Source organism: Microcaecilia unicolor, chromosome 3 (genome assembly GCF_901765095.1).
Source record: "Microcaecilia unicolor chromosome 3, aMicUni1.1, whole genome shotgun sequence".
Taxonomy (NCBI): Eukaryota; Metazoa; Chordata; class Amphibia; order Gymnophiona; family Siphonopidae; genus Microcaecilia; species Microcaecilia unicolor.
In genome coordinates, this window is record NC_044033.1 from 192,207,727 (window position 1) to 192,234,254 (window position 26,528).

Genomic DNA, 26,528 nt, shown 5'->3' on the forward strand with positions numbered 1-26,528 from the left:
TGATTTTTTTTTGCCGGCTTCTTGCTTTTAACATACCCCCCCCCAAAAAAAAAAAAAAAAAATTACTAAATGTTTTTGCCTCCAATGGGAAAGGGAATTCTGGATCCTATCATAGACATTGGACTTTCCCTATGGATTTGTATCACGATGCAGAATTTTTACCCTATCAAAGCAAAATGGCAAGATTATAGGGCATTTAATGATCAACATAGGGATGATGTAATACCATATTGGGAAGATGCGAAAGCAGTATTAAGGGGTGATATTATTGCCTTTAGTGCTAGAAAAAAAAAAAGAAGAGATGCAACCATCCTACAGCTGAAGAAACAAGTGGTACACTATCGTCAACTTTATGGGAAAGTTCCAACTGTCAAAAATGGATATCGTTTATTAGCAGCCCAGAACTCTTAATGAACTAATTCAAAGAGCCAAAAAAAATCAGCTATATATTATCAATATCAACTCCATGGGAACAAGGTGTGCAGATTGTTGGCACGGTTAGTACGTCAGAATAAAGGCTTAAGGAAAATTTTGGCACTCTGCTCTGGTGGTGGCCATCTGGTCCATACGGATGGTGAAACTGTTCAGATTTTTCGAACTTACTATAACAAATTGTATACAATTGATCCATTAAAAGAAATGGATCCAGATACTTATTTGAATAGTTTAGACCTACCCATCTTTTCCACTGCTCAGTCAGCAGCTCTATCTGGGAACCGTATATAATGGCCTTGTTCCCGAGAGTTCATAGTTTATTAATGAACCAGGCCTTGGTTTAGCTTGCTCAGCATGTAATGTATATGGGGGGAGGTAGGGGTGTGTATAGGATAGGGTAATGTAGATGTTCGTATGGGGGCTGGAGGCTACTACTTCACTGCTATGAGGGGCCACTATAGAACTGTTACAGGAAACCCATTTATCCTCACAAGAACACAACACAACTATTCGAGGTTGTTACAACACGTGCGGACTGTGAAATATTGCAGGAAGACCTTAGGAAATTGGAAGACTGGGCGTCCAAATGGAAGATGAAATTTAGGGTGGTGGACTTTGGTCCTGGGGAACTGAGGAACTGAGTTCGATTCCCGGCACAGGCAGCTCCTTGTGACTCTGGGCAAGTCACTTAACCCTTCATTGCCCTATGTAAGCCGCATTGAGCCTGCCATGAGTGGGAAAGCGCGGGGTACAAATGTAACAAAAATAAATAAAAATAAATGTGGACAAATGCAGGGTGATGCATATTGAAAATAATAATCTGAATCACAGTTACCTGCTGTCTGATGAAGACAATGGGCCCCCCAGCCCAGAAGGCTGGCATCTGAAGTCACCACAAACAAATTTTGAGTGTGCAATGATAGGCCTGCCTGTATGTTCGGAGATGAAGCCACCACTTCAAACTGATTGTGGCCTGAGGAGTCCAGGGCAGCAAAACTCCATAATCCTCAGACACTAGCAATTTAAAGGAGAAATTACTCACAACTTCAGTGCAGGAAGTGCTGGTCTGTTCACCTCAAAGCCACTTCATAGATCCCCAAAAAAGCAGAGAAATATCCCTTTGTTTTTTTTAACGAAGGCAGGAGAAAATATTTTTGGGAAGGAATAGAGGCAGAGTGGTGGTGGTGGTAGGGAAGAAGGGAGGGACCTTGCACCACAACTTAAGCTTTCTAGAACCTCAATCCCAAACTCGGCTGAACCTTTTCAAGAAAGGACAGGAAACTACCAAAGGAATAGTCAGAGCTGTGCACGTGTTTCTATAAGCCTACTGGAGATAGAGAATAATAGTTGAGCCAGGCTGCACAGGGATTTCAAAAAATCTCCCAGCCCAAAATAGCCCAAGATGAGCGAGGGGGTGTCCCTCATGGTCACTGCTGTGCAGCTGCTTGCTCAGCCTCCTCCTCCAATCTCACGTAGTTACTGCTCACTGCCTGTCGCACAGCTGACGACCTCATTACCCACCTAACCCTCCTAGTGGTCAAATTTGGAATCAGGAGGCTTGAGAGGAACCCAAGCCTTACTCCAGCACCAAATTTGACCAATAGGAGACAGAGCTGGAAACCGCCAAAAAAAAGTGCCCGCAAGCCACCCAACTACGCGGGAAAACCAAAGTGTTGGCTTAGCAACCTTATGTTCGAAGCACAGCTCATTAGCACTCTCCACCGCCACCTGCTGGTAGATAGGCATAATCCATTAGTCTAGACCAGGGGGTCTTCAGGACACACCTAGCCAGTCAGGTTTTCAGGATATGCACAATGAATATGCATGAGATACATTTGCATGCACTACCTCCATTGTATGAAGATCTCTCTCATGAATATTCATTGTGAGTATCCTGAAACCCCCAGCTGGTTAAGTGTGTCCTGAGGACTGCGTTGAGAACCCCTTGTCAGGGCTGATCCTTTGGAGATATAATGGAACTTAAAATTACCCATGGCATGGATTTTAATGTCAGGTGTGAAACTTTTTTTTTTTCATTGCATGTTTAGAAAGCTGTTGAAATTTAGACCCTCAATCAAAACATGACTTGTTAAAAATTGATGTTGGAGGGTGTGAAGGCTTATTTGGAATGTAGGGTTTGATTGTAATGGGGGATGGAGAGGGGCTTTAAGAGCAGTGTGCATTAGACGTTTACCCTTTTTTTGTTGTTGTTGTAAGCCATTGAAATGTACTGAAAGGAAGTAAAGAATAATTCAGAAAAAAAGGGTCCATTGGAGGTGCTTCTGTATATAAACCGAGCTGCAGCCATGACATGAGCTCCAGAGACCGTCTGTCTCTTGTTGACGTGCTGGAGGGGGCCTTTCTACTCCCTGCTTCTGACGCCACTGTGGTTGATTTTTTTCCACTTCCTCTTCTGCTGTAATTTCAGTTCCAACTTACTTCAGGACAGCATGCCTTGTGGTTTCTGCCTATTTAAGTCACGCTTACCATTGAAAAGCCTCAGTACATGGCTTCCTTTTTGCTTCTGAGGATGACTTCAGCAACACTAGTCCAAGAATAGTTTGTTCCCCCCACCCCAAGACAGTAATTAACTATATCATTACCCATCTGCAGCTGAGTTTTGGTCCTGTGACAGCTGACTCAACTGCTGTAGAGCCCCCTCCCCTTCTGTTCAGTCGATTTTGAACAAAATTATGACACAGATGCATAAAGAATATATCAATTCTTTTAAAGAGTTAACAGAAGTCAGAAAAGAACAAATAAATATCTTTTTACATTTTACTTCAGTAACCAGCTTTTTACAGGTTCTTAAATCCAACAGGAGCAGATCAAGCTACCTACATAAAGGCCCAGGTTTTGAGTGCTGCGTTACGCTGGCTCTAGCCAGCTGTCAGAACTAGTTTCCAGCTTAAGAGCGTGCAACTGAAATGAAGATTCCCAGGGGCTTGGATGCCCACTGAAGAAAGCAAGGAGCCCCAGGAAGTTCCTGCACTTACTAAAGACAACTCCAAGATGTCTGATGTCACCTCCTTCAAGGTGTGTGTAACCAACCCTGGTTTTTCAGGAAAAATATTTAGATTATAATTGGAGGTTCCTTGCTTAATAAAGTCAATATTATATTGCATAATTTAAAAAAAAAATATATATATATTTTTAAATTATGCAATACCTTCAGTTTTCCACCGTCATATTTCAGCCTGCAAGGGGTCCCCCCCCCCCCCCCCCCCCAATGCTCTTCTGTCCCTCTTTGGTTCTCATGTAGACATGTGCAAGAGAACCAAAATTTGTCCATGAGGGCTAGCAAGAGCCCATCCTGTACACACCGTGCCAATGTGCAGTATGAACTAGACAACTAAACAAGAAAAACGAAGCAGCCCTGCTGTCCAGACATTTACTTTCGATCCAAGCCACAGACCTCCACAGAAAAATAGCTTACTGCATTGATGAAGCTGTTGCAACTATTTCTGTATTTTCACTCAATTGGCTTCCAATATTTATATTGCTTTTATATGCTTTTACCTCTCCAATTAAGATCACTTACACTTCTGTGGTCCCTATCCCCAGCACGCACTGTAAGCTTGCAGGTGGACAACATTCCCTGCAGCAGGAACCAGGGTAGCGCAGAGAAGCCAGATGAGCAAGCCTTTCAATGCACATGCTCCCTGTTTGGAAAATTGCACATGATTATGGTCACACCCATCCAGGGGCGTAGCCAGACAGCAGATTTTGGGTGGGCCTAGGCAAGAAGTGGGTGGGCACAAAGTGTTCTCCCCCTCCCACCAAAAAAAGATCTCAGCTGGTGGGAAAATGCTTCTCTCCACCTTGGCAGTCTGCAGCAGGCATGTGCTGAAAACTGAGCATGCACAGTTGCCAGTATCATGGAGAGTAGCATTTTCATTACCATCAGGGAGAAGTCTTCAGCTGGTGGAGCTTGGGATCCCCACCTGCTATCGCTAAACATATGCTACTGGTGGGTGGGCCTGAGCCCTAAGTGGGTGGGCCCTAGCCCACCTGTGGCTACGCCACTGCACCCATCAGGCAATTATTCATAGGAGTCTTAAGGTAATTAGGCTAAAAATGGAGTCGATTGATGCCAACCATCAGAAGGAAGCTTTCACGACTATCCCCATCTCACAACCAATAGTGAGGCAGCTTTCATATGCCCTTACCTCCCTGAGATTTAACTGAACTAGCCAATTTCCTCAACAAAAAACTAAGTCATAGGAGGGATTCCAGAAGGCTGAGACACCAAAGTCACATGAAATATGTTAGCCAGGGTGACTGGGGCATTCTGTGGCACAAATCTAACAAAAACCAGATCAATGGTTCAGAGTTACTAGGGGAGCAGAAAAACAATCTTACAACTAGTTTCCTTGTAACCCACAATAACAGTGCAAAGCAGAACTCTTGAGGCAGGTAATTCTTCATAAGAGGTACCCAAAGTAGCTTGTGACCACCACTGGTCCTAAACAAACAGTAGTTTTGAGAACGTGAGTAAGGCACGAGCTGAAAGACCACAAAACAGAGGGGTAGAGACATTGCTACAAACATGGAAAGTGCTACAAGTCATGAAAAGAAACTGGTGGAGTTAGAGCACAAGAACAAGTGGCCCTTTTCTATCATTACCACTAAACTTAGAAAACTGATTTTCTGTTTGCCGTCATCTCAGTCACGGAGTGTTCAGTCATGGCAGTGGGGCTTCAGTTTGTACAGGGCTATGGAAGCACCTGTCACTGCTGTACAAGCACAAGGGGAAGGGAAAGCCAAGGCACTTAAACATTTCCAAATATCTGGGTTGAGGACAGAAGAGGGAGGGAGAACTGGCTTGACGCATGAAGAATTTTCGTTTCTCTGTTTGCTATTGCTCCATTAGCTTGCAGTTCCTTACCCCCTCCCCCAACTGCTATGTTGAACAAAGCATCAGTTGCAAGGCCTATTGTGGGAAGGTTGAAAACAGCTGTAGCAGCAAATTTTAAAGTAATTCAATTACCATGTAAAAACAATCCTTAAAAGGAGCCCTTTTGTCAGTATGATTTAGATTATGAGCTTGAAACATATTTTCAACTTTTCTGAAAGCTGCTACTTTCATGGGGGAGTCACTGTGCCGATTCTCAGAGCCATGTGAAAAGCACCACAGCGATAGTGCAAAGACTAAATTGTAAAGAGAGACAGAATGATCCTAGGGAGGAGATTTTTAAGTACAGCTTGCAGTGACATAAAAATGTGTAAACTTTCTATTAAAAAGTGCAAACAAAATTAAGTTCACCTCCATCCCTGTTAAACCAAAACCACTTAGCTGAGGCCCAGATAGAAAGTTGGGTTGCCAAACAGGTTAGAGACGCATCTGGTGAAAACTGGTGGTGTCATCTGTGTAGCTGAGGACAGGTGATGTGTATGGATGTTAGGGAGATAAGATTGAGGCTTTAAGGGCTCTGAAGTAAAATAAACTTCAAGGGAAAATAATTAAAACCGACATTCTCACCTCAACACTGATCCTTCACGCATTTAAGTAGTTTCTTCATGGTCATAAAGTAACAAACTAAGTGGTACATTTTTTAAACTCTGTCAACACTTACAAAATAAATATATATAACTTAAACAAAAATAGATTTGTCAGACTATGCTTACAAGTGACTCTCCTCCTCCTCCAATGATCTGTTCAGTCCAGGTATAAATTTTAAGAGTTTCTGACGAAAACTTTTGTGCTTGGATTTCTTAGGTATCATAAGGTTGCTTTGGTCGTGGGATTTGTTCCAGCCGCGGTCTCCAGTATACGTACACTTGAGACTGGTGCTTCGAGTCAGCGAGGACTTCTGGGGCTTTGTATTACTCTTGCCTCTGTCATCCAGAGAGTCTACAGATTCAAAATAGCAGGTCTGGTACAAAGAGTCATCGCTGTCCCCAGCCGTGCTGCTTATGCCGCTTGCACTGCTGTATGTACTCCCTGCTGAAAGGGCGCCCGATAGGAGTCTTGTGTCATACAGGCAAGGCCTCACTGATTCCAGGGTGTCATAAATGCTGGGGTCCTTCACAACTATCCCTGGGGAGTGCGGGAGGGGAGAAAGTAAAAATAAATGCACACATCATTAGAACAGTTTTCAAGGATGCCTGGCAACATTTTACTGGACAAAATTAATACACTTCCTGTCTAGATTTTGGGAGCTATATTGCTGCCTTCTGATTGAAGTTTCTTGAGAAAATGTATACAGTTTTTGGTTTATAAACATTTCTGCACACTGAAGGATTAACACAGAAACCCCATTCATTTATCCCAGTGAAATGTCACCAGTGTACTTAAGGTGTAGCCGATTTCTCAGGAAATGGAGGAGCTTATGAAGACAGCTACCATCCACCTTCACCACTTATAGAAAAGGACTGCTAGAAGGTGCTCCCTGCAAAAATAAACTCAGTTGGTTCCTTACCATGTACCAGTCTCTGCTCTTGAACCATAAGAGATCGATATTCTCCCCACTTCTCATACAGAGTTTGCTACAAAGCAACCATAAGCCAATTAGAGACATGCATCAAGGACTCCCCACCCAGCCCTTCCATCAAGAATCAGGTTGGACTTTCCCTCTCACCTTCAGGTACTGCAGCCGGGCCTCCAGTTCTGCTCTTCTAATACCTGCTCCGTACATGGTCTCAAGCCTGTCGGGTCATTAGAGGGGAAGTAGTTACTTTAATCAGCACTATGACAAAGGCTGTTACAGTGAAGTATTCAAGCTTCAAAATGGCACCAAGCAATGGTATGGAAGGAATATTTAAATAAATCTCCTGACCAAAAAAAAGCAGCAACATACCAATGGGGAGGGGGGGAGCAGGAGGGGGCCAGGACTCTGGGTGCCACCCAAGGGAGTGCTAGAGGTGGAGCTAGTAAGTAAAAAAGTTCACAACCATTATGATGTGCTGTTTGTGTGTGTGGTGTGTGTGTGTGAGGGGGGGGGGGGGGTGCAAATGTAAACTCTAGACCCAGGGGGCTGAACACTCATGGTATGCCACTGTAGAAAGGTGTTCTAGGAGAACCAAGAGGGGCATAATCGAACGGGGCGCCCAAGTTTTCATGAGGGCATCCTCGCAGGATGGCCCCGTAAAAGTGCGGGGCAACCCGTATTATCGAACCAAGATGGGTGTCCATCGTTTGTTTCGATAATACGGTCGGGGACGCCCAAATCATGAAATTTAGGTCGACCTTAGAGATGGTTGTCCCCGGTTTTTGGCAATAATGGAAACAGAGGACGCCCATCTCAAAAACGACCAAATCCAAGCCATTTGGTGGTGGGAGGAGCCAGCATTTGTAGTGCACTGGTCCCCCTCACATGCCAGGACACCAACCGGGCACCCTAGGGGGCACTGCAGAAAAAGGACCCAGGTGCATAGCTCCCTTACCATGGGTGCTGAGCCCCCCCCAACCCCACAAAACCCACTCCCCACAACTGTACACCACTACCATAGCCCTTAGGGATGAAGGGAGGCACCTACATAGGGTCTCTGGTGAGTTTTGGAGGGCTCACATTTACCACCAGAACTGTAACAGGTTGGGGGGGGGGGGGATGGGCCTGGGTCGGCCTGCCTGAAGTACATTGCACCCACTACAACTGCTCCAGGTACCGGCATACTGCTGCGATGAACCTGAGTATGGCATTTGAGGTTGGCAAAAAAGTATTTTCAAAGATTTTTTTTTTAGGGTGGGAGGGGGTTAGTGACCACTGGGGGAGTAAGGGGAGGTGATCCTCAATTCCCTCTGGTGGTCATCTGGTCAGTTCGGGCACCTTTTTGATGCTTGGTTTAAAAAAAAAAAAAAATGGACCAAGTCGGCCAAGTGTTTGTCAGGGACACCCTTCTTTTTTCCTTTATCAACCAAGGACACCCATCTCCTAAGCACACCCCAGTCCTGCCTTCGCTACACTGCCAACACGCTCCCGTGAACTTTGGTCATCCCCACGACGGAAAGCAGTTGAGGGTGCCCAAAATCGGCTTTCGATTATGCCGATTTGGGCGACCTTGCGAGAAGGATGCCCATTCCTGTCCCAACATCACACTGTGCTTCCAATGGGTAGAGAAGTCTTTGAATGTGAAAATGCCATATTTAACCACAGGCTGTTTCTACCCATCTCAGATTTATTTATTTTTTTAAACAGTCACAAAGGGTCCTTTTACTAGGCTGCAGTAAGCACTAATGCATGCTTACCGCAGGTTCAAAAGCACTACTGTGGGGCATGCTAGGGGCAGACAGTAGGCGTGTTCTGCGCTAATCAGTTACTGCTGCTACATCATTGTGCGCTGATTAGCACATGGTTACATAACGTGTGGCAGTAAGGGCTCATGTGCTAATGGGGAAATTAGCGCATGGCCGATGGCCTCCGTGTGCGGAAAAGAACCAAGCTGGGTAAAGCGCTGGCAGCATTTTAGTACTTCTTAATAAAAGGGCCTCCAAGACTTGATATGGTTCATAAAACAGCCACAGCACAGAAACAATACTGCAGCTCACAGCCAGGGGCGTAGCTACGTGGGGCCCTATAGATTTGGCCCTGGCCCTTCCCGCCGCCGTTGGGTACCTTTGCTGGCAGGGGTCCCCAACCCCTGCCAGCTGTCCTCTTCTCCGGCGTGGCTGCATTGCTGATCTGCAAGGGCAGGCTTCTACGTGGAATGTTGATAGTGGAATAGCAATATTCCATGTAGAATCTCAACTAGTAGCAACAGAATCTCAAATCGTAGCAATGTTCAATGTTTCACTTCAATAACCACTAGGCTACTCCTCCACTAGCAACATTCCATGTAGAAGCCTGCCCTTGCAGATCAGCAACGCGGCCGCGCAGGCTTCTGTTTCTGTGAGTCTGCCTGCCCTTGCAGATCAGCAACGCGGCTGCGCCGAAGAGGACTTCAGCTGGCGGGGGTTAGGGACCCCTGCCAGCAAAGGTACCCGACAGTGGGAAGAGGGGGTCGAAAGGGATGGTGCTTTACAGGAAAGGGGCAGGACTGTTTCAGATACTTTTGCATCTAACTCTTCAGATCACGGCATTTTCCTGGAACATTTGTCCCCCTTGGGGATGGTTTTTCAGCTGGTTTACTTCTCTTCTTAAGGAATATTCATAATTTATGATAGACATTCCACTGCCAGTATAATCAGGGGTGCCACAAAGCTCTGTTATTTCTCTCTCCTTTTTTTTTTAATTTGTGCTGTTTTCAGATGAAGTATAAAACTATGTATGACTATTAATTTTATAAAGAATTTTTGGATAACAAAATACCAATAGAAATAGATCAATGTATATCCAAGTGTCCTTATTTGATGAAAAAACTTTACTTAATGACAAGTTTAAGATTCTAGAGTAACTCAAATAAATAGTTCATTTCTTTAGTATTTCAAAAGACCTCAGCGATGTCCGTTGCCATCGTAATTAGTGTGGTGGCAGCGTTAAACAACATCAATACTCTTCATTGGTCTTATTATAATGATTCTTAAAAAGACTTAATAACTTAGCTTTTAGATAAATTTTTCGAGTCCATCAGTCATTGGACTCAGGGGGTCACCAGCCCGACATATGTTTCGCTCGAAACCGAGCTGTTTCAAGGGTCTACCCCCTATTCAAATGTTAGCGCCAGCTCTGTCCTACTAACTATGAACAAAGATCTTGTTCATAGTTAGTAGGACAGAGCTGGCGCTAACATTTGAATAGGGGGTAGACCCTTGAAACAGCTCGGTTTCGAGCGAAACATATGTCGGGCTGGTGACCCCCTGAGTCCAATGACTGATGGACTCGAAAAATTTATCTAAAAGCTAAGTTATTAAGTCTTTTTAAGAATCATTATAATAAGACCAATGAAGAGTATTGATGTTGTTTAACGCTGCCACCACACTAATTACGATGGCAACGGACATCGCTGAGGTCTTTTGAAATACTAAAGAAATGAACTATTTATTTGAGTTACTCTAGAATCTTAAACTTGTCATTAAGTAAAGTTTCTTCAGATGAAGTATTTCATAAAAGCGGATGAGTTGGAGACATACTTACAGAAGTCTAAAGCTGATTGCTCAAGCCCTGATTTTTACAAGTTTGGAATGTAATTTTATTGTTAATTGGTATGAAGAAGAAATCTCTACAGTGCCCTCAATAGAAAAGCCTGCTACCCAGAATCTGAGACTCGAGGCATGGTGGTAGCATGTCCCTGATTTTATACCAATTACATCAGTACAATTCTTAAAACTGACCATCATTATACATGCTTGTGGGGCTTTGGTCTTGAGTGCAGAAATATGCCCCAGCCCTCACCCATCTATTTGGAGGTTCCTTCATTAACACACGCCGTTCATAGTTCATGCTCTATTTTGAGACTATTATACAGCATATTTCCCTTTTTTGTGTCTTATGTTATATTCCTTGTTCTGTTTATTAGTAATATTATGATTGTTTTGTTAAACCACCTAGAACTGGAGATAGTGCGATATACAAGAGCTTTTAAATAGATGGGACACGACCTTCAACATACACTGGTCCTATTTGGAACACTTTTTCTTCTGACGTTCAGGGGACATCTTATTTCATTAAGATTTTTAAATTTTGGCTCTCAGGTGTTCCATAGATGAGTTTGTTCATTTTTGTGTGTTTTAAGTGGTTTTTAAATCTTGGCTCTCTGGTGTTCCATAGCTAGTTTTAGAGGGGTTTTTTTTTTTTCATTTTTGTGTGTTTTAAGAGGCTCACTGCAAGAGCCCATGAAGCATAAACCACATGCGGTGCTTTTACTGATGTGCACCTGAACACTCTGCCGGGTTTTCAGGGGCACTTCTAACTCCAGAATGAGGCAGAAGTACAGAGATCTGCTAAAATCTTTAATTTGGACAGATGTGAGAAGTGTCTGGTGCTTACAAGAACTGCAGTGCTTTAGTGTGCCGGAAGGATAAGATTAAACAAACAGAAAACTACAAAAAAAAAATGATTTGCTATAACAAAACAAAATGTTATGTGTTAGTTCATTTTTGTTAATCCCACAGTAGAATGAAGGGTTTTCACCTGATGTTATTTCCAGACGCCTTAATTATCTCCACGATCTCTCGGTGTCTCACACCTTCAACATTAATGCCATTAACAGTGTTGATGGTATATCCTGTAGACAGAGGAAAGATCTGTAAGAGGTTCTCAGCACCAAGTGCAACTACAACACCAGTTTCCCCCCTCTAGGAACAGTGGTACAAGCTGCAGCGAGCTTTGGGCCCACCTCCAGCTCACTCAGGAAACTTGCTCACTCATTTCCTGGACTGGAAGACCAGGTCACTGAGCTTAAGTCAGAATACAAGAGAGGAAGACAAGCCAGGCCCTTTCCCCAAACAGAAAAAAAAAACAAAAAACTTCTCATTATTCACATCGCACTGTGTAAAGAGGGGGAAACCGTAAACCCAGTCTGCTGAAAAAGGGCAAAAGTACCTATAAGGCCAGATTTCAGCCACGAGTCCAACTGACAATGTTTTGTTCCACACATTTAGGTGCCCAAGTGCAGACTTTAGTGAAACTCCCTGCCTGGGGGAGGAGGGCAGCTTAGCCCAATTACAGCACTTACAGTACACATTTCTAGGCTGGCTGCCTGCTCAGTTCTTTTGAGGTTTAAACTATTTCTGGATTAAATCAAGGTCTTTTAGAGTTCTCTGCCAAATGAGAGCGTGGTTTTTTTTGAGGATAGGACTAACAGCTGAAGATCAGAACTCTTACTGGAATCCCAGCTGATCCCACTACACTTCACAGCCCTTGTTCTGTATGAAAAACACGAAGCCACTGCTCCAATCACCTTTGCCTGCAGATCTTACACCCGCTTTGTTCTTTCTGCCTCAGCTCCCTCTCCCAGGTTTGCAACACTTTTGATGTACCCATGTACCCACATTTTTTTCAGCTTTCCAATTAAAATCACATCCCCTCAAACTCTTCAGCTGTTTATGCTGTATTCACACTATCGGTGAACTGAATGAACAATGAGCTGAACGGCACAAAACCCTTGAATTCCACATATACATAAGCTATGGACCAAACTTTCAATTATTTCACCTGGGGTGCAGATTCATGAACCCTTTTTCTTAGGACAGCAGCTCTACATTTTGCACCATGTGACATGGAGATTCACTCACCAGGTTTTAGCCCAGCCAGCTGGGCAGGACTCCCTTCATGTACTCTGCACACAAAGGTGAACATTTCCACAGTGTTTTTGTCCTGATGGTGCAGCCCGTATGTCTGTGAAAAGAGAACTTAATCTTAAGAGACTGAATAAGCTGTTTTTGCTGAAACACTTGTGGCCTTGGATTACCTTTCTGCCCAGCTGAAACTAGCCTCATCCCCACGGTGCTGATTTACATTCTGTCCAATGTTGAACCACTAAGAAATGTTGTACAAGGTGTCACTCCTCTCCTGTTCTAACACAACCATCCCACTATGGAAGAAACTAGCCTAAAATTGAAATGTGTATACTTTCATTTCATACTTTTCCCTATGTTTCTCCTGAAGCAGATACATAAGGGGGGAGGGGGTTGCAGTTAAGTGGCAGCTGTGACTCCCTCCCTCCCTCACCCCCACTCTCCCCAGTGCTGTGAACATTATCCTCCTACCTTCAGCACCCTTATGGCCAAAGGCTAGAAAGCAGGTCTATCCTGCTTGTCCCCATAAACTTATTTTCTCTATTTGCAAAGTGCTATCACTATTCATGATGCTAACCAGAGATAAAGGCCAGGCATGTCACACAGAAACCATGACAGCAACATCTGGCGAGTCTCACCTAATCTGCCCTGCAGTACCCAGGAGCATCCAAAGTCCAGGCAAAGGACTACCCAAACCCTCCTGCATTACCTTTGTCACAGCACAACATCCAGTAGCTTCTTCAGTGACTAATGAAATTAGAAGGCAAATTATGCACCCCTTGCCCGATTTCAACACAACACCATGTAACCACCTCTTACAGCACAGCAAAAAATGTAAAACCCAGAAGACAGTCTAAAGAAGTGTTCAAAGGTCCCCGATGAGTCAGCTAGTGAGCAGTCCACTTCTGACTATATTTACATACTGCTTAGTGACGCTGATGGGGAAAACCGGCCGGCTTTTACACATTTCAGCTGCTTATCTTAGCTCACTGGAAAGGCTTGGGGTGCTATAAAGTCAGGGGCTCCCAGTATGCCACATCAAAAAGAAAGCCAATGCCTTAGCTTTACATCTCATCATACGGCTCTGATTGTTATCTGGAGGAGTTTACGCACCAGTTCTGACCCTAGGGGTCTGTCCTACTGCCAGTAATTAATCTGCATATGAGGCTCCTCAGATTGCTTTATGGTTATGGTATCATACCCATGCAAAGGACATGACGTATGCTTCTTTTCCAGTTTCATCTGGCTATACTGTGTGACGTGCTTGGTTAGCCAGGCACCGATCGGTGATTAATACCCCCTGAGAGTAAGGTACTGATCATTTGCAGGGATTTGATAATATTTAGGGCACTGCCTTTTAGGTGGGGTCCTTGTTTTGGAAGTTAGTGCTGGCATGGTACATTTGTTCAAAAACACAAACAGCAAAGGTGACAAAGTCCCAAAACATATGGTGCAATATAGCAATTTAGCTCATCGTGACTCAACAGGATACAGTCAACACGATACAGAGCTGGGTATCAGCGCTAAGAGAAGGCAGATTAAATTCAGTGTGCTACTTCGGTGCAGCATTTATACATTTTTACAAGAATATTTTATAAAGTGAAACATTTGCTGTTCACTCCTGAGTCAGGCCCCACGGATGAAATACGGCTCATGTCGAGTCATGATGAGTTAATAAATTGCTATATTGCACTATATGTTTTCAGACTTCGTCACCTTTGCTGTTTGTGTTTACGTATATGCAAAGGTCTGGTCTTCTTTTGATTATGGTACATTTGTTCTACATTTTCAGTCACACTTTTATAAGCCTTTTCTATTACTTTTTGGCCTGGTCAGGTGGAAGGCAGAGAGGTGGTTTAGGAAAGCAGGAGGGGAGAAAAAGTATGGACAGTGGAACACAAAAGAGGCGAGTGCAGAGTTGGGTTGTGGAGGAGTAGCCTAAGAATTAGTACAGTGGGCTGAGATCCTGGAGAAGCTGGATCAATTCCCACTGCAGCTCCTTGGGACTCTGGGCAAGTCACTTAACCCTCCATTACCCTTACGACTGTGAGCCCACCTGCACACGTGTACAACACTGCGTACGTCTAGTAACGTTATACAAATGATTAATCGTAGGAATGATAAGACAAGGAATGGAAGCAAAGGGGGAAGCTTAGGATGGCAAGAGATTGAGATGGTGTCAGGGCAGGACGGAAAGAGGGAAGTATGGGGGTAAAAGAAGGGGTGGTGGGCAGAGTGAGGGGAGAAATGGGAACAGGATCTGGCTCTTCAAAACAGACCAAGGACTCTCGATATGTAGTTCAAAACTTTTATTTGATGATGACAACCCAAAATAAACGTTTTTACATAACATAGTAACATAGTAGATGACGGCAGAAAAAGACCTTTATGGTCCATCCAGTCTGCCCAACAAGATAAACTCATATGTGTATACCTTACCTTTTTCAGGGCACAGACCGTACAAGTCTGCCCAGCAGTATTTCCCGCCTCCCAACCACCAGTCCCGCCTCCCATCACCAGCTTTGGCACAGACTGTATAAGTCTGCCCTCCACTATCCTCGCCTCCCAACCACCAACCTCTCTTCCCCCACCTGCTCCGCCACCCAATTTTGGCTAAGCTTCTGACGATCCATTCCTACTGCACAGGATTCCTTTATGCATATCCCACGCATGTTTGAATTCTGTTACCGTTTTCATCTTCACCACCTCCCGCGGGAGGGCATTCCAAGCATCCACCACCCTCTCCGTGAAAAAATACTTCCTGACATCTTTTTTGAGTCTGCCCCCCTTCAATCTCATTTCATGTCCTCTTGTTCTACCGCCTTCCCATCTCCGGAAAAGATTTTTTTGCGGATTAATACCTTTGAAGTATTTGAACGTCTGTATCATATCACCCCTGTTCCTCCTTTCCTCCAGGGTATACATATTCAGGTCAGCAAGTCTCTGCTCATACGTCTTGGAACGCAAATCCCATACCATTCTCATAGCTTTTCTTTGCACTGCTTCCATTTTTTTTTACATCCTTCGCAAGGTACGGCCTCCAAAACTGAACACAATACTCCAGGTGGGGCCTCACCAACGACTTGTACAGGGGGCATCAACACTTCCTTTCTTCTGCTGATCACACCTCTCTCTATACAGCCTAGTAACCTTCTCGCTACGGCCACCGCCTTATCACACAGTTTCATCGCCTTCAGATCCTCGGATACTATCACCCCAAGATCCCTCTTCCTCCTCAGTACCTATCAGACTCTCCCCGCCTAACACGTACGTCTCTCGTGGGTTTCTACTCCCTAAATGCATCACTTTGCATTTCTTCGCATTGAATTTTAATTGCCAAACCTTAGACCATTCTTCTAGCTTCCTCAGATCCCTTTTCATGCTTTCCACTCCCTCCTGGGTGTCCACTCTGTTGCAAATCTTAGTATCATCCACAAATAAGCAAACTTGTACCTTCTAACCCTTTGGCAATGTCACTCACAAATATATTGAACAGAATCGGCCCCAGCACCAATCCCTGAGGCACTCCACTACTCACCTTTCCCTCCTCCGAGCGAACTCCATTTACCACCACCCTCTGTTGTCTGTCCGTCAACCAGTTCCTAATCCAGTTCACCACTTCGGGACCTATCTTCAGCCCATCTAGTTTATTTAAGAGCCTCCTGTGGGGAACCATGTCAAAAGCTTTGCTAAAATCTAAGTAGATTACGTCTATAGCACGTCGATGATTCAATTCTCCAGGTACCCAATCAAAGAATTCAATGAGATTCGTTTGGCACGATTTCCCTCTGGTAAAACCATGTTGTCTCGGATCTTGCAACTTATTGGCTTCCAGGAAATTCACTATCCTTTCCTTCAGCATCGCTTCCATTACTTTTCCAATAACCGAAGTGAGGCTTACCGGCCTGTAGTTTCCAGCTTCTTCCCTATCACCACTTTTGTGAAGAGGGACCACCTCCGCCGTTCTCCAGTCCCTCGGAACCTCTCCCGTCTCCAAGGATTTATTAAACAAATCTTTAAGAGGACCCGCCAGAACCTCTCTGAGCGCCCTCAATATTCTGGGGTGGATCCAGTCTGGTCCCATGGCTTTGTCCACCTTTAGCTTTCCAAGTTGTTGATACACACTCTCTTCCGTGAACGGTGCTATATCCATTCCATTCTCAGGTGTACTTTTGCCAGTCCCTCGCGGTCCTTCTCCAGGATTTTCTTCAGTGAAAACAGAACAAAAGTATCTATTTAGCAAATTGGCTTTTTCTTCATCATTATCTACATAGCGGTTCGCTGTAATTTTTAGACTCACAATTCCCTTTTTAGTCATTTCACTAATATACCTGAAGAAATTTTTGTCGCCCCTCCTTACATTTCTAGCCATTTGTTCTTCCGCTTGCGCCTTCGCCAGACGTACCTCTCTCTTGGCTTCTTTCAGTACATATCAAGAGTCCTTGGTCTTTATTGAAGAGCCAGATCCTTTTCCCACTTTTTGTCTGGTTGTGATTCTCATGCGGGAGACTGGTGTTCTTTCCACTTCTGTGGTTCCTTTGCAGAGTGAAGGGAGGTCAGGACACAATAGGGGGTGGGGTGGGGTGGGAGAGGAGGCAAGTAGACAGCAGGATAAGGGACAGGGAATTGTGTGTGAAGGCATGGGAGACTAAATTGAGCAAGGGGTAAAAGGGATAAAAACAAATGCTGGGTACAGTTCAAAGGGGGAAAGAGAATTGGAAGGGATATGTGGGTGGAATTTTTGTGGGGTGGAAGTGGTTTTGTTAGGGTCTCCAAGTCCCACCGTCTCCATTAAGAGTGGGAACCTGTTGGGGCCACCAAGTCCCTCTTATTTTTCACTGGATTGGGAGGTGTTATATTGGAGGTCACCAAATCCCTCTTGTTTTCTTTCCATTGGAGTGGGATTGGTAGCATGGAACATTGTCACTATTTGGGTTTCTGCCAGGTACTTGTGACCGGGATTGGTTGTGACCCAGACTGGCCACTGCTGGAAACAGGACACTGGGCTAGATGGCCCACTGGTCTGACCCAGTATGGCTATTCCTTTGTCCTTAGGTGTTAAACTGGCCTCACCAAGACCCTCTTAGTTTACTTAGTAGAGCTGGAGGTATGGGTTGGGGCTGCCAAGCACCTCTTGTGTGTGGATGCTACAGGGTGTCCTATTGTAAATGTTACTGCACAAGACCCCTCATTGTGAAGTGCGAGGAAGTAAACTGGGCAGATTAGATGGGACTTGTCCTAACATTATATTCTACAACAGCCGTACAGGACAGAGGACCAGTCTAGTACCTTACTTTCCTCAAGAGTTACTAATCACCATGAGGCCACCCAGTATCCAAAACACACTCGTATGGTCTCCTTTTGTCAACATATTAAGATTCTTGACTCAGCTCAGCCCAAACCCTGTATTTCAAAAACTGTATTTAACTAAACCTCTCTGGCTGGTTAAAAGCTGGGATTTAAGCCTGAATAGACTGGTACCTTCCCCAAGTGTCTTAGTAATGCTATATAATACTTTAGTTACCCTGGTGTGTTTTTACTGCAGGAAGGTTTAACCCAAAACATTGCATACCGGACTTTTTGAAATATGAGCAGTTAACACAACTGGCACACACAAACTGCTGGGACTCCTCCTTGCAATCTATTATTACAAATTTACCAGCCAATTACGAGGATCCTATGTATGCGATAGATGCTGTTCAAAGCAGGGGCGTATCTGAGGTTCGGCGGTAGGGGGGGCAGGGGCTAGAGTGAGGGGGCACATTGTAACCCCCCCCCCGGCCGCCGTAACCCCCCCCCCACCGCCGTAACCCCCCCCCCACCGCCGTTAACCCTCCCCCGCCTACCGCCAACCCTTTCCCCGCCTACCGCGGTCACCTACCCCCCCCCCCCCCCCCGAGGTCCGCTCCTGCCGGTTTTTTAAAATATTACTTCAGCTGGCGGGGGACCCCAACCCCCGCCAGCCCAGCCGAGGTCTTCTTTAACTTCTTCATCCTCGTGCTGTTAAACCTGCAATGCTGCGACGTCAAACTCCGTCCAACCCCCGCCAGCTGAAGTAATATTTTAAAAAACCGGCAGGAGCGGACCTCGGGGGTAGGTGACCGCGGTAGGCGGGGAAAGGGTTGGCGGTGGGCGGGGGAGGGTTAACGGCGGTAGGGGGGTCCAGGGCGAAATCTGCGGGGGCCCAGGCCCCTACGCAGATACGCCCCTGGTTCAAAGTGCTGTGTGTGGTATGAGAGCACATTGCTTTGTGCTCCCATGCAGTAGTGTTTTCCTTCCCCAGCTCACCTGGATCTCAAAGCCAAAAGTTGTGTCAGCTTCTTTCTCCAACGTGATGATTTGCCTGAAAATTTCAAGGACAAAAAACAAACTGTAACTAGCGAAAGCCTCCTCTCTATGACTGCCCAGCCCACTGCCTATGCTGCCATATGTTCAGAATGGAAGAGGCGGTACCCGTTGGGATATCACAGGCACACTCTTGTTTGAACCAAAGACCGTCAATTAACAGGCAAAAATATTTCTGGGTCAGTTTGTAAATCAAACCAGCTGAAGACCCTCTGCAGCTCTCTTCAGGCCTGGGGACTTTCAATTAGGTCACTGCTCCACACTTCCGTTAACATGTGTTAGCAGCACATGCTGCGTGACTTCCCTCAAACAAAAGGCAGGCATGAAAGCTGACTGTGCCCTTTGGCCAGGCAGCTGTTTCAGTGTTTTCTCTCTCTTTTTTTTTTAAACAGAACTGAATGTTCACAAAATAGCTGGTCTGAGGATTAAACAACTGCATGTGAGGCAAACTGAGCCAATGGATTCTTAGTATTTTTATTGGAGTGTAGGGATAGATGGTTGATGCTGGTACGCCATCAGCACAGGAAGGTTAGTGAAGTTCGGTGCTCTGAGACGTTGCTGTGTCAGTGATTGGAAAGGCATTTGGAAGAATATGAACACAAACGTCAATATAAGGGCAGGAAACGAGGCCTGAAAGCAGTACAGGCCTCTCTCAGCAGGAATTCATTCAGGTCAAACAAGAAATAGCTGGGACCCTGTTGAATGTTAGGGGATGTGAACTAATTATAGGTTTTGGAGGTTCTTTTCCAGTCACACCTTCCATTACCTAACCGAGTGGGTCAGGTGCTGTTGTGCAGGTGTCACAGCAAGAAGCCCAGCACAGAAATGCAGGCTGCCGGATGAACATCAGGAGGAAAAGTGAAGGACATTCTTAGAGAGCGAGACAAAAAAAAAAAAAAATCAGGACAAAAAGAAAGTAGACCTGAAAACAGATGGGAGAAGGAAAGGAGAACCCAAGGCAGCCTCTTCAAGTACTCCTGTGCCCTTTCAACCCATCACTGCTGCCACTTGTGTGAGTGCAAACAGCTTTTTCCAGGGCCATTTTCTGGTACAACTAAGAATTTGTTACAACCAGGGTACCCACTCACCTCTGCTGCTCTGGAGACTCGAGAATCATCCCCTTCGTGCCACATCCCTGGAAGAAAAAAAAAATGCATGTCACAACAGGGTGAGCAAAAAAAAAATAATTTGCCATTTAACAAGACATTTCTGCAACTGATGGCCGTCTTGACTGTGTTGAACATGGACCGACAGCCTGAACCTAGAGCGTCATTCAATGCCCACCATGCAGCTACGTATCTTTCCATTGAACTAACTGGTGTGTACAGGTGATATCAGACAAGCCTATTCTGGTTCTTCAAAGCATTTCATATTAAATTTCCAAAACACAGATATGGTCAAACCTCCCCTCCAGTCCCCTTCCCCCAAGCCATAAACCCTCTGCAGGGATGAATCACCTGCAGCCAGGTGTCTGTCTTGAAAAGGCCACACATCAGATCATATTTATCCCACATGTGGGCAAAAAGCAGAACACCCCTTTATGCACAGGTGTGAACCACATCAAGGGCCTTTGAGCTGGAAGCAGTTCAGCAGTCTCTGGGGAACCCGCTCATGGTATACCAATGAAATCACATTACACAATCTGGAAGCAACCCAAGAGGTGCTCCTGGACCGTGGTACTGGCTTTGTGGGATACCAATAGCTGCTGAGGGAATAAAGCGTAGAAAGACTTGGAGAATGTTAGGCAACTCTTTACGCCCACAGTAGAATCTTAACCTGAAAATCTTCTTAGCACCCCAGACTGCACTGATGTCATGGTCAATGGGGTCTAACACTTGCCCTTGAGCTGAGATCAAGTTTACACATTATGCAGAGAATGGAACAAATCTGGCTCTTTCACCAGCAGGCGCCTGACAGAAGGCTTCTTTTGTATTAACCTAGAATTCATTTTTAATCAAATCTACCATGTCCCCTTCATCCTCCCCCCCCCCCCCCCCCCAATCAATCCCTCTCTATAGATACTTGAGAATAAAAACCAAATTGAGCAGGATAGAAAATTAACTCCCATTAATTAGAACTTAACAACAAATGCACTGAGGGAGTTGGGAGTGGGTGGGCCACAAACCTCCCTCATGCAATATTCAGTTACCAGATTATATCTAGGAAAATGTCAAGCATTTTACACAAGGAACAAATATCGGCTAGAAAATGAGGCTTTGTCACAACTGAAGTTTTCAGCTCTCTCCACCCACAAGCTCAGCAATGCAAAGCCACAAGTACACAGGCCAGGAGTTTACTCATGAGCTTCAGGAGTTCTTCAGTTTTGCTTCAACAGGGCCTTAGGCTGTAACAGAAGCATGTCCAGCGCTGCATTATGACTTTGTGGGATCTAGACATTTACCTTTGTGAGCTCCTGCATTAATTTATATAGCTAAACTTTTAATTTTAACTGTATGTATATTTTATTTGTATTCTATGTATTGTCTTTATTTTCAAGGCCAAAAGGCAAGCCATGAAAAACAACTTCTAATTCATTAAAAAAAAAAAAAAAATCAGAAATATTTTCTTGGGCCCCAGGGTCTGTGCCTATTGTGCCTAATGGACAAGTCTGGCCATGTCCCAGTCACCAATTCTTGCTCGAGAAACCAAGGGCCTGGGTTACAAAGGCTCCTCTTGGATGAAATCAGGACTTAAGAATTACATATTCAGCCCCTCTCTCCCCTTAGAGGCAGATTTGGTGTGGGGGGGGGGGGGGGGGGGGGGGGAGTGTCCCCTAGCCAAGTGCCAAACTACAGCCCCTGTTCCACTCACACACAAAAGAGCAAAGTCAGAAGTGGTGATAATGTCTCTTTCAGACCAGGTGTGACCTGCCTGCACCTGCAGCATTATTCACTGAATTACAAACATAAGCAGATGCAATGCTCAGATAACGCTAAAAGACTGAATTTTCTCTTCTATTTCTTGTACACTCCTCTCCACCAATCTCTGTAACCCTCCTTCTCCTCCTCCCTCCTTTCAGTCTTTCAATCCCCACTCCCAAAGATCTCTCCAGAAGTAGGAGTGGGACCATCAGCATTCATAGGGAAGTGGCACAGAAGAGAGTGGAGAATGGTCCATAGTAGTTGCAAGTTTTCCCGATGACATTTACTTTGTTTCTTGTACGGTTTTGTTTTTTTTACTGCAAACCAAGTTGATTGTGTATACAAGAACTGGTATAGAAAGTTTTAAATAAAACAAGGCTCCTGCTCTCTGTTACTGCATGCGTCCACAGCAAACACATTGCCAGGCAGTCAAATGGGCCAAGGGCACTAGGTCTTGCTCCCCTAGTATTTTAAGGCTTAGGTGGAGCCCCCCTCCCCTCCGGGGCTAACTCAATCTCCAGTGCTGTTCCTCTCTGTAACACAGCCCTGACAGTGGGCCTCCTGTGTCTGATGGACCTATCTGGGCCTACATCACCTCAACTCTGGGGCCAGCTCCCCCTACCGAACATCCACCCTTTCAAAGGCCATCTCTAATATAGTGGAATTAGAAAAGGTACAGAGAAGGCTGAAATGGCTAGGGCTCTTCAGCTTGGAGAAAAGACAGCTGAGGGGAGATATGATAGAGGAATATAAAATAATGAGTAGAGTGGTAGATGTGAATCGCTTGTTTACTCTTTCCAAAAATACTAGGACTAGGGGGCACGTGATGAAGCTACAAAGTAGTAAATTTAAAATGAATCAGAGAAAATTCTTCACTCAACGTGTAATTAAACTCTGGAATTCGTTGCCAGAGAATGTAGTAAAAACGGTTAGCTTAGCAGGGTTTAAAAAAGGTTTGGATACTTCCTAAAGGAAAAGTCCATAGACTATTATTAAAATGGACTTGGTGAGGGTCCATTGCTTATTTCTAGGATAAACAGCATAAAATGTATTGTACTTCTTGGGGATCTTGCCAGGTACTTGTGACCTGGATTGGCCACTGTTAGAAACAGGATGCTGAGCTTGATGGACCTTCGGTCTGTCCCAGTATGGCAATACTTATGTACAATATATTCTTTCCTGTAAATTGGATTACCCTGTGTGTCCTGGGCTGGTAAATATCTTGCTATGAGGTGTGGAAAAGATGCCCCCTAGCCCTTAGAAGGGACGTATTGAGGGTCAGCCAGCACGGGTGTGGGGGTCAGTCAGGCATATAGGGTCAAATTATTCTGACAGAGTGTTTTCTTTCAGACTAGACAGCACATTCATATCTGCCAATGCTGTGTTGAAAAACTAATTGGTGATCAAGACAATCCGCACTGATTTCTATTTCTTACAGTACAAGTGCTGCCAACTCTTTCTGCACCCAAAGCATTGACCACTGCCCAAGAAAAACCAAGTCTAGACCAGCTATGAACTTTCAGCTCCTGCTCTCTGTCTAACTTCTTCCCAGAAACATCCCAGCTCTGACCCCGCTCATGCCCTCTATTTTCTTTAAAATTAGATTGTCAGAAGTTAATTATGAGCCCTTTTGTGTTAAGCTCTTTCCTGGGGGTTCCTTGATGGCTCAAAAATTTGGAATAATAGGAGAGCTCTCTGCAGGACACTTATCTCAACATTATGCCTCCTTCCCAACTTACAGAAGAATTGGAGGGGGATGGGAGGCACCTTGTGAGTCTACAGATAACCTCTCTGCTGACAATTAATGGTTTAAGCAAACGTTTGCATTCAATATGGCAGAGTGGCATGGGGGAGGGGAACTGGTGCTATTGTTCGGTTCTGCCTTTCTTTCAGTTAGAGAATAGGCTTCCAGGAAGAGTAATTATGAAGCACACCTGCAGGCCCCTTCAACAGCTGACTCCTCAAGAGAGGACTATCAAGAGCCAGGAACGGGCTGTCACCCACCAAACCTGAAAAACTCTAAACACATCATGCAAAGCAGCCTAGGCTTATGCAAAGGACATGGTTTGCAAGTTAAATCAACCTGCGTGTCTTGAGCTACAAAACCATTTTAAGAAAAAAAAAAAAAAGAGAAATCCACCAGATGTACCTGTAGTCAGTACAGTAGGTTAAATGGGAGCAGGTAATACGATTGCTGGCAGTTCGCCTCAGAGCAGTACAAGCCAGTACACTAAAGCCAGTCCCCTCCACAGAGATAGGGAGGTAGAAAGAAATAGAAGGAAACCAATTAGAATCATGTTTTCAGAGCTCATTCACAGGAGGGAACAGTCACAAGGAACCGAATGGAAATCAGGTAACACCAGGGACACGTTCATTTCTTTATACAATGGAGTTTTGACAGCCAAAACTACCTTGCAAGAAAAAAAATGGCTGGTTTACAGACACTTATCACATGTAAAAAGAAATAACCCAGAAGACTCAGGAGCATAAGGGCTGGTCCTTCTGAGGGGTCAATTCTCAGAACTCCGGCGCTGTAGGGAACAGCACCAAGAAATACAGTGGGAACAGCGCAGAAAAACTTCCCAATGATCAACACTAATACCACTGAAATTATATGTACACTGTTAGCATTGAGCATTGGGAACTTAAGGGGAAGGAATGTGCCCGATGCATGAGGTTAAGCACAGATCTTGTGTGCATGTTCGGTCAGAACCAGAGGCTGCAGAAGGTCACAGCAGGGATGGTATCGGTCAGGAAAATATTTTAAAAGATGGAAGCTTTTGGGTCAACTTCCTAAGCAACCCTCATGAAAGCTCTGCAATCTTTTTCATACCTGTTATTGATAGCTGCACCCCCACACCTCCCCAACCTATCCTTCTGCAGCCGGCTTTTCTTATAAGCGCTTAGAAGACACTGGCAGAGAAAGATTCAGAAGAAATCCTCTTTCAAACTTTCACCGCCACCCCCAAGCTGGTGCTATTTTCTGCGGTAAGGGCACCATCCACTTCTGCGCTGTTCTCTGAGCAGTGGGGTGGGCTACAAGATGAGCTCATCTGGGTATTTACATGCGATTTGTGGCCATCTTTGGTGCAGGTGTTATTTCCTGCGCTACTGTACTCTGAATATTATGCCAATCCTAATGTCAGCCTCTAGGACCAGTGTTAAGTTCTGAGAATCAGCCGCTGAGAGTGAATCTGGCCTGAAGAGCTCCTCAGACTCAGTATATCATTTATTTTAAATAATGTGGTTAAATTTTAAATGTACACACCCTTCAAAACATAAAACTGTACCATCTGGGCAAAGAACAGTTTAGAAAGTAGCTCCCAAAATGTCAAAGGGTTCTTCTCACTTTGAAACCTGACCTTCTTTTCACACTCCAGGGCAGTCATCAAAATCTATCAGCTTTCCCATGATACAAGTTGCCCTATAACTGTCAGCCTTCCTAGGTAGCTCTGTATCAGTGCTCATTTGAACAACATCCCTCAGCTTCTTATTTCAGAGATGCCAAGTCAAACACATTAGGTTGCCCTCACATGCTGAGCACCCCTATTCATTCAGGTGCTTGCCCCACCCCCAACATCCCCATGGTCCTGCATCTCCCCTTCTCTTCCACTCCTTCTCCCTTGTCTGGTGTCCAACATCTCTGTCTCAAATGTCCCCCCCCCCCAGCTTAAAACTTGCTTTATCTTCTAGAGGTTCCCAGCGGTGGCAACAATTTACACACACACCCTACAGTACAACTGGACCTGTAGCCTTCGGTGATACAATATGAATTGCTCTATGACCTCTAGAAGTATGAAATTGTTAAGAAAGATTTGAGGTGGGGGCACTAGGGCTGAGAGTGAGGAGGAAATACCACACAGGTTGGGATGGAGGAGGCAGCAGCATGGAGGGGGAGAGAAGTTTAATCTGGGGTGAGAAAGAGGGGGAGCGAAACTGGATTGTCGAGGAAGGGGAAGGAAATGTAGATATAAAGAGGGAGAGATACTGGGGGGGGGGGGGGGGGGGGAGAGAACAGGAGAGATGGTGGGCATGGGGGAGAGATGCTGAAACACGGGGGGGGGGGGGGGGCTGGTGGAGTAACAAGACTGTTACCACTATGCCAGGGGTCCCCAACTATTACTTTAAAGCCTCAGAAGCATTTACCAAAACGACCTGCAGATCTTTCCAAATTTGTACCCCAAGAAAACATCACTCACTGGCCTTCACTCACTTTTTAGAGTGAGCCACCCTTGGCCTCCCTCTGATTTGAAGAGCACAGGACAATACTCAATTAACACTAAATACAAAGACGAAACTTTTATGATAGCAAGAACCAAGATCAATGCGGCTCTCTGGCAAGGATGCCTTACCGTGCTTCACTCTATGTAACCAAACAATTGTAACGCTTTAACACGCAGACACAAAAGCAATCCTATTCCAGGCGGCTTTTCATTGCTCAGAGATCCTTCCTTTCACCACCGATCTAGAGATTACACGTGGGAGCTCCCTGCCGGCAACTGCTTTTCGCTGCAGCACTGCGCCGAGGCTAATGCAAGCAGGCGCCGGCTGTGGCCAAACCGTGCAGCTGCTGCTGCATGGGATCCAGCTCCCCATGCCCTCCCTTCTCGGGCTCTCTCACCTTTCTGGCTCGCGGCAGGGTGCCCCCGGACGCGGCTAGCGCTCTGTACATTTCCGCCGCTTTGGAGGAGGGGAAGCTCCCCCCTGCGGGCTCCTCCTTAGGATGTAGCTTCCTCAAGCGTCGGAACGTCATCGATGCAGCTTCGACTGTG

At 45.2% G+C, this 26,528-nt stretch overlaps 1 protein-coding gene across 1 annotated transcript; it reads right to left on the bottom strand.

Moving 5' to 3' along the window:
* Positions 1-4,393: 4,393 nt before the first annotated feature.
* GRASP (general receptor for phosphoinositides 1 associated scaffold protein) lies at positions 4,394-26,528 on the bottom strand. Its single transcript, XM_030196857.1, has 8 exons — positions 26,378-26,528; positions 19,984-20,030; positions 18,839-18,893; positions 12,548-12,650; positions 11,445-11,538; positions 7,017-7,083; positions 6,858-6,924; positions 4,394-6,475 (listed from the first exon to the last, which is right to left on the bottom strand). Exons 1-8 carry the CDS (start codon positions 26,507-26,509, stop codon positions 6,060-6,062), a joined length of 981 nt encoding a protein of 326 aa, XP_030052717.1. The 5' UTR covers positions 26,510-26,528; the 3' UTR covers positions 4,394-6,059.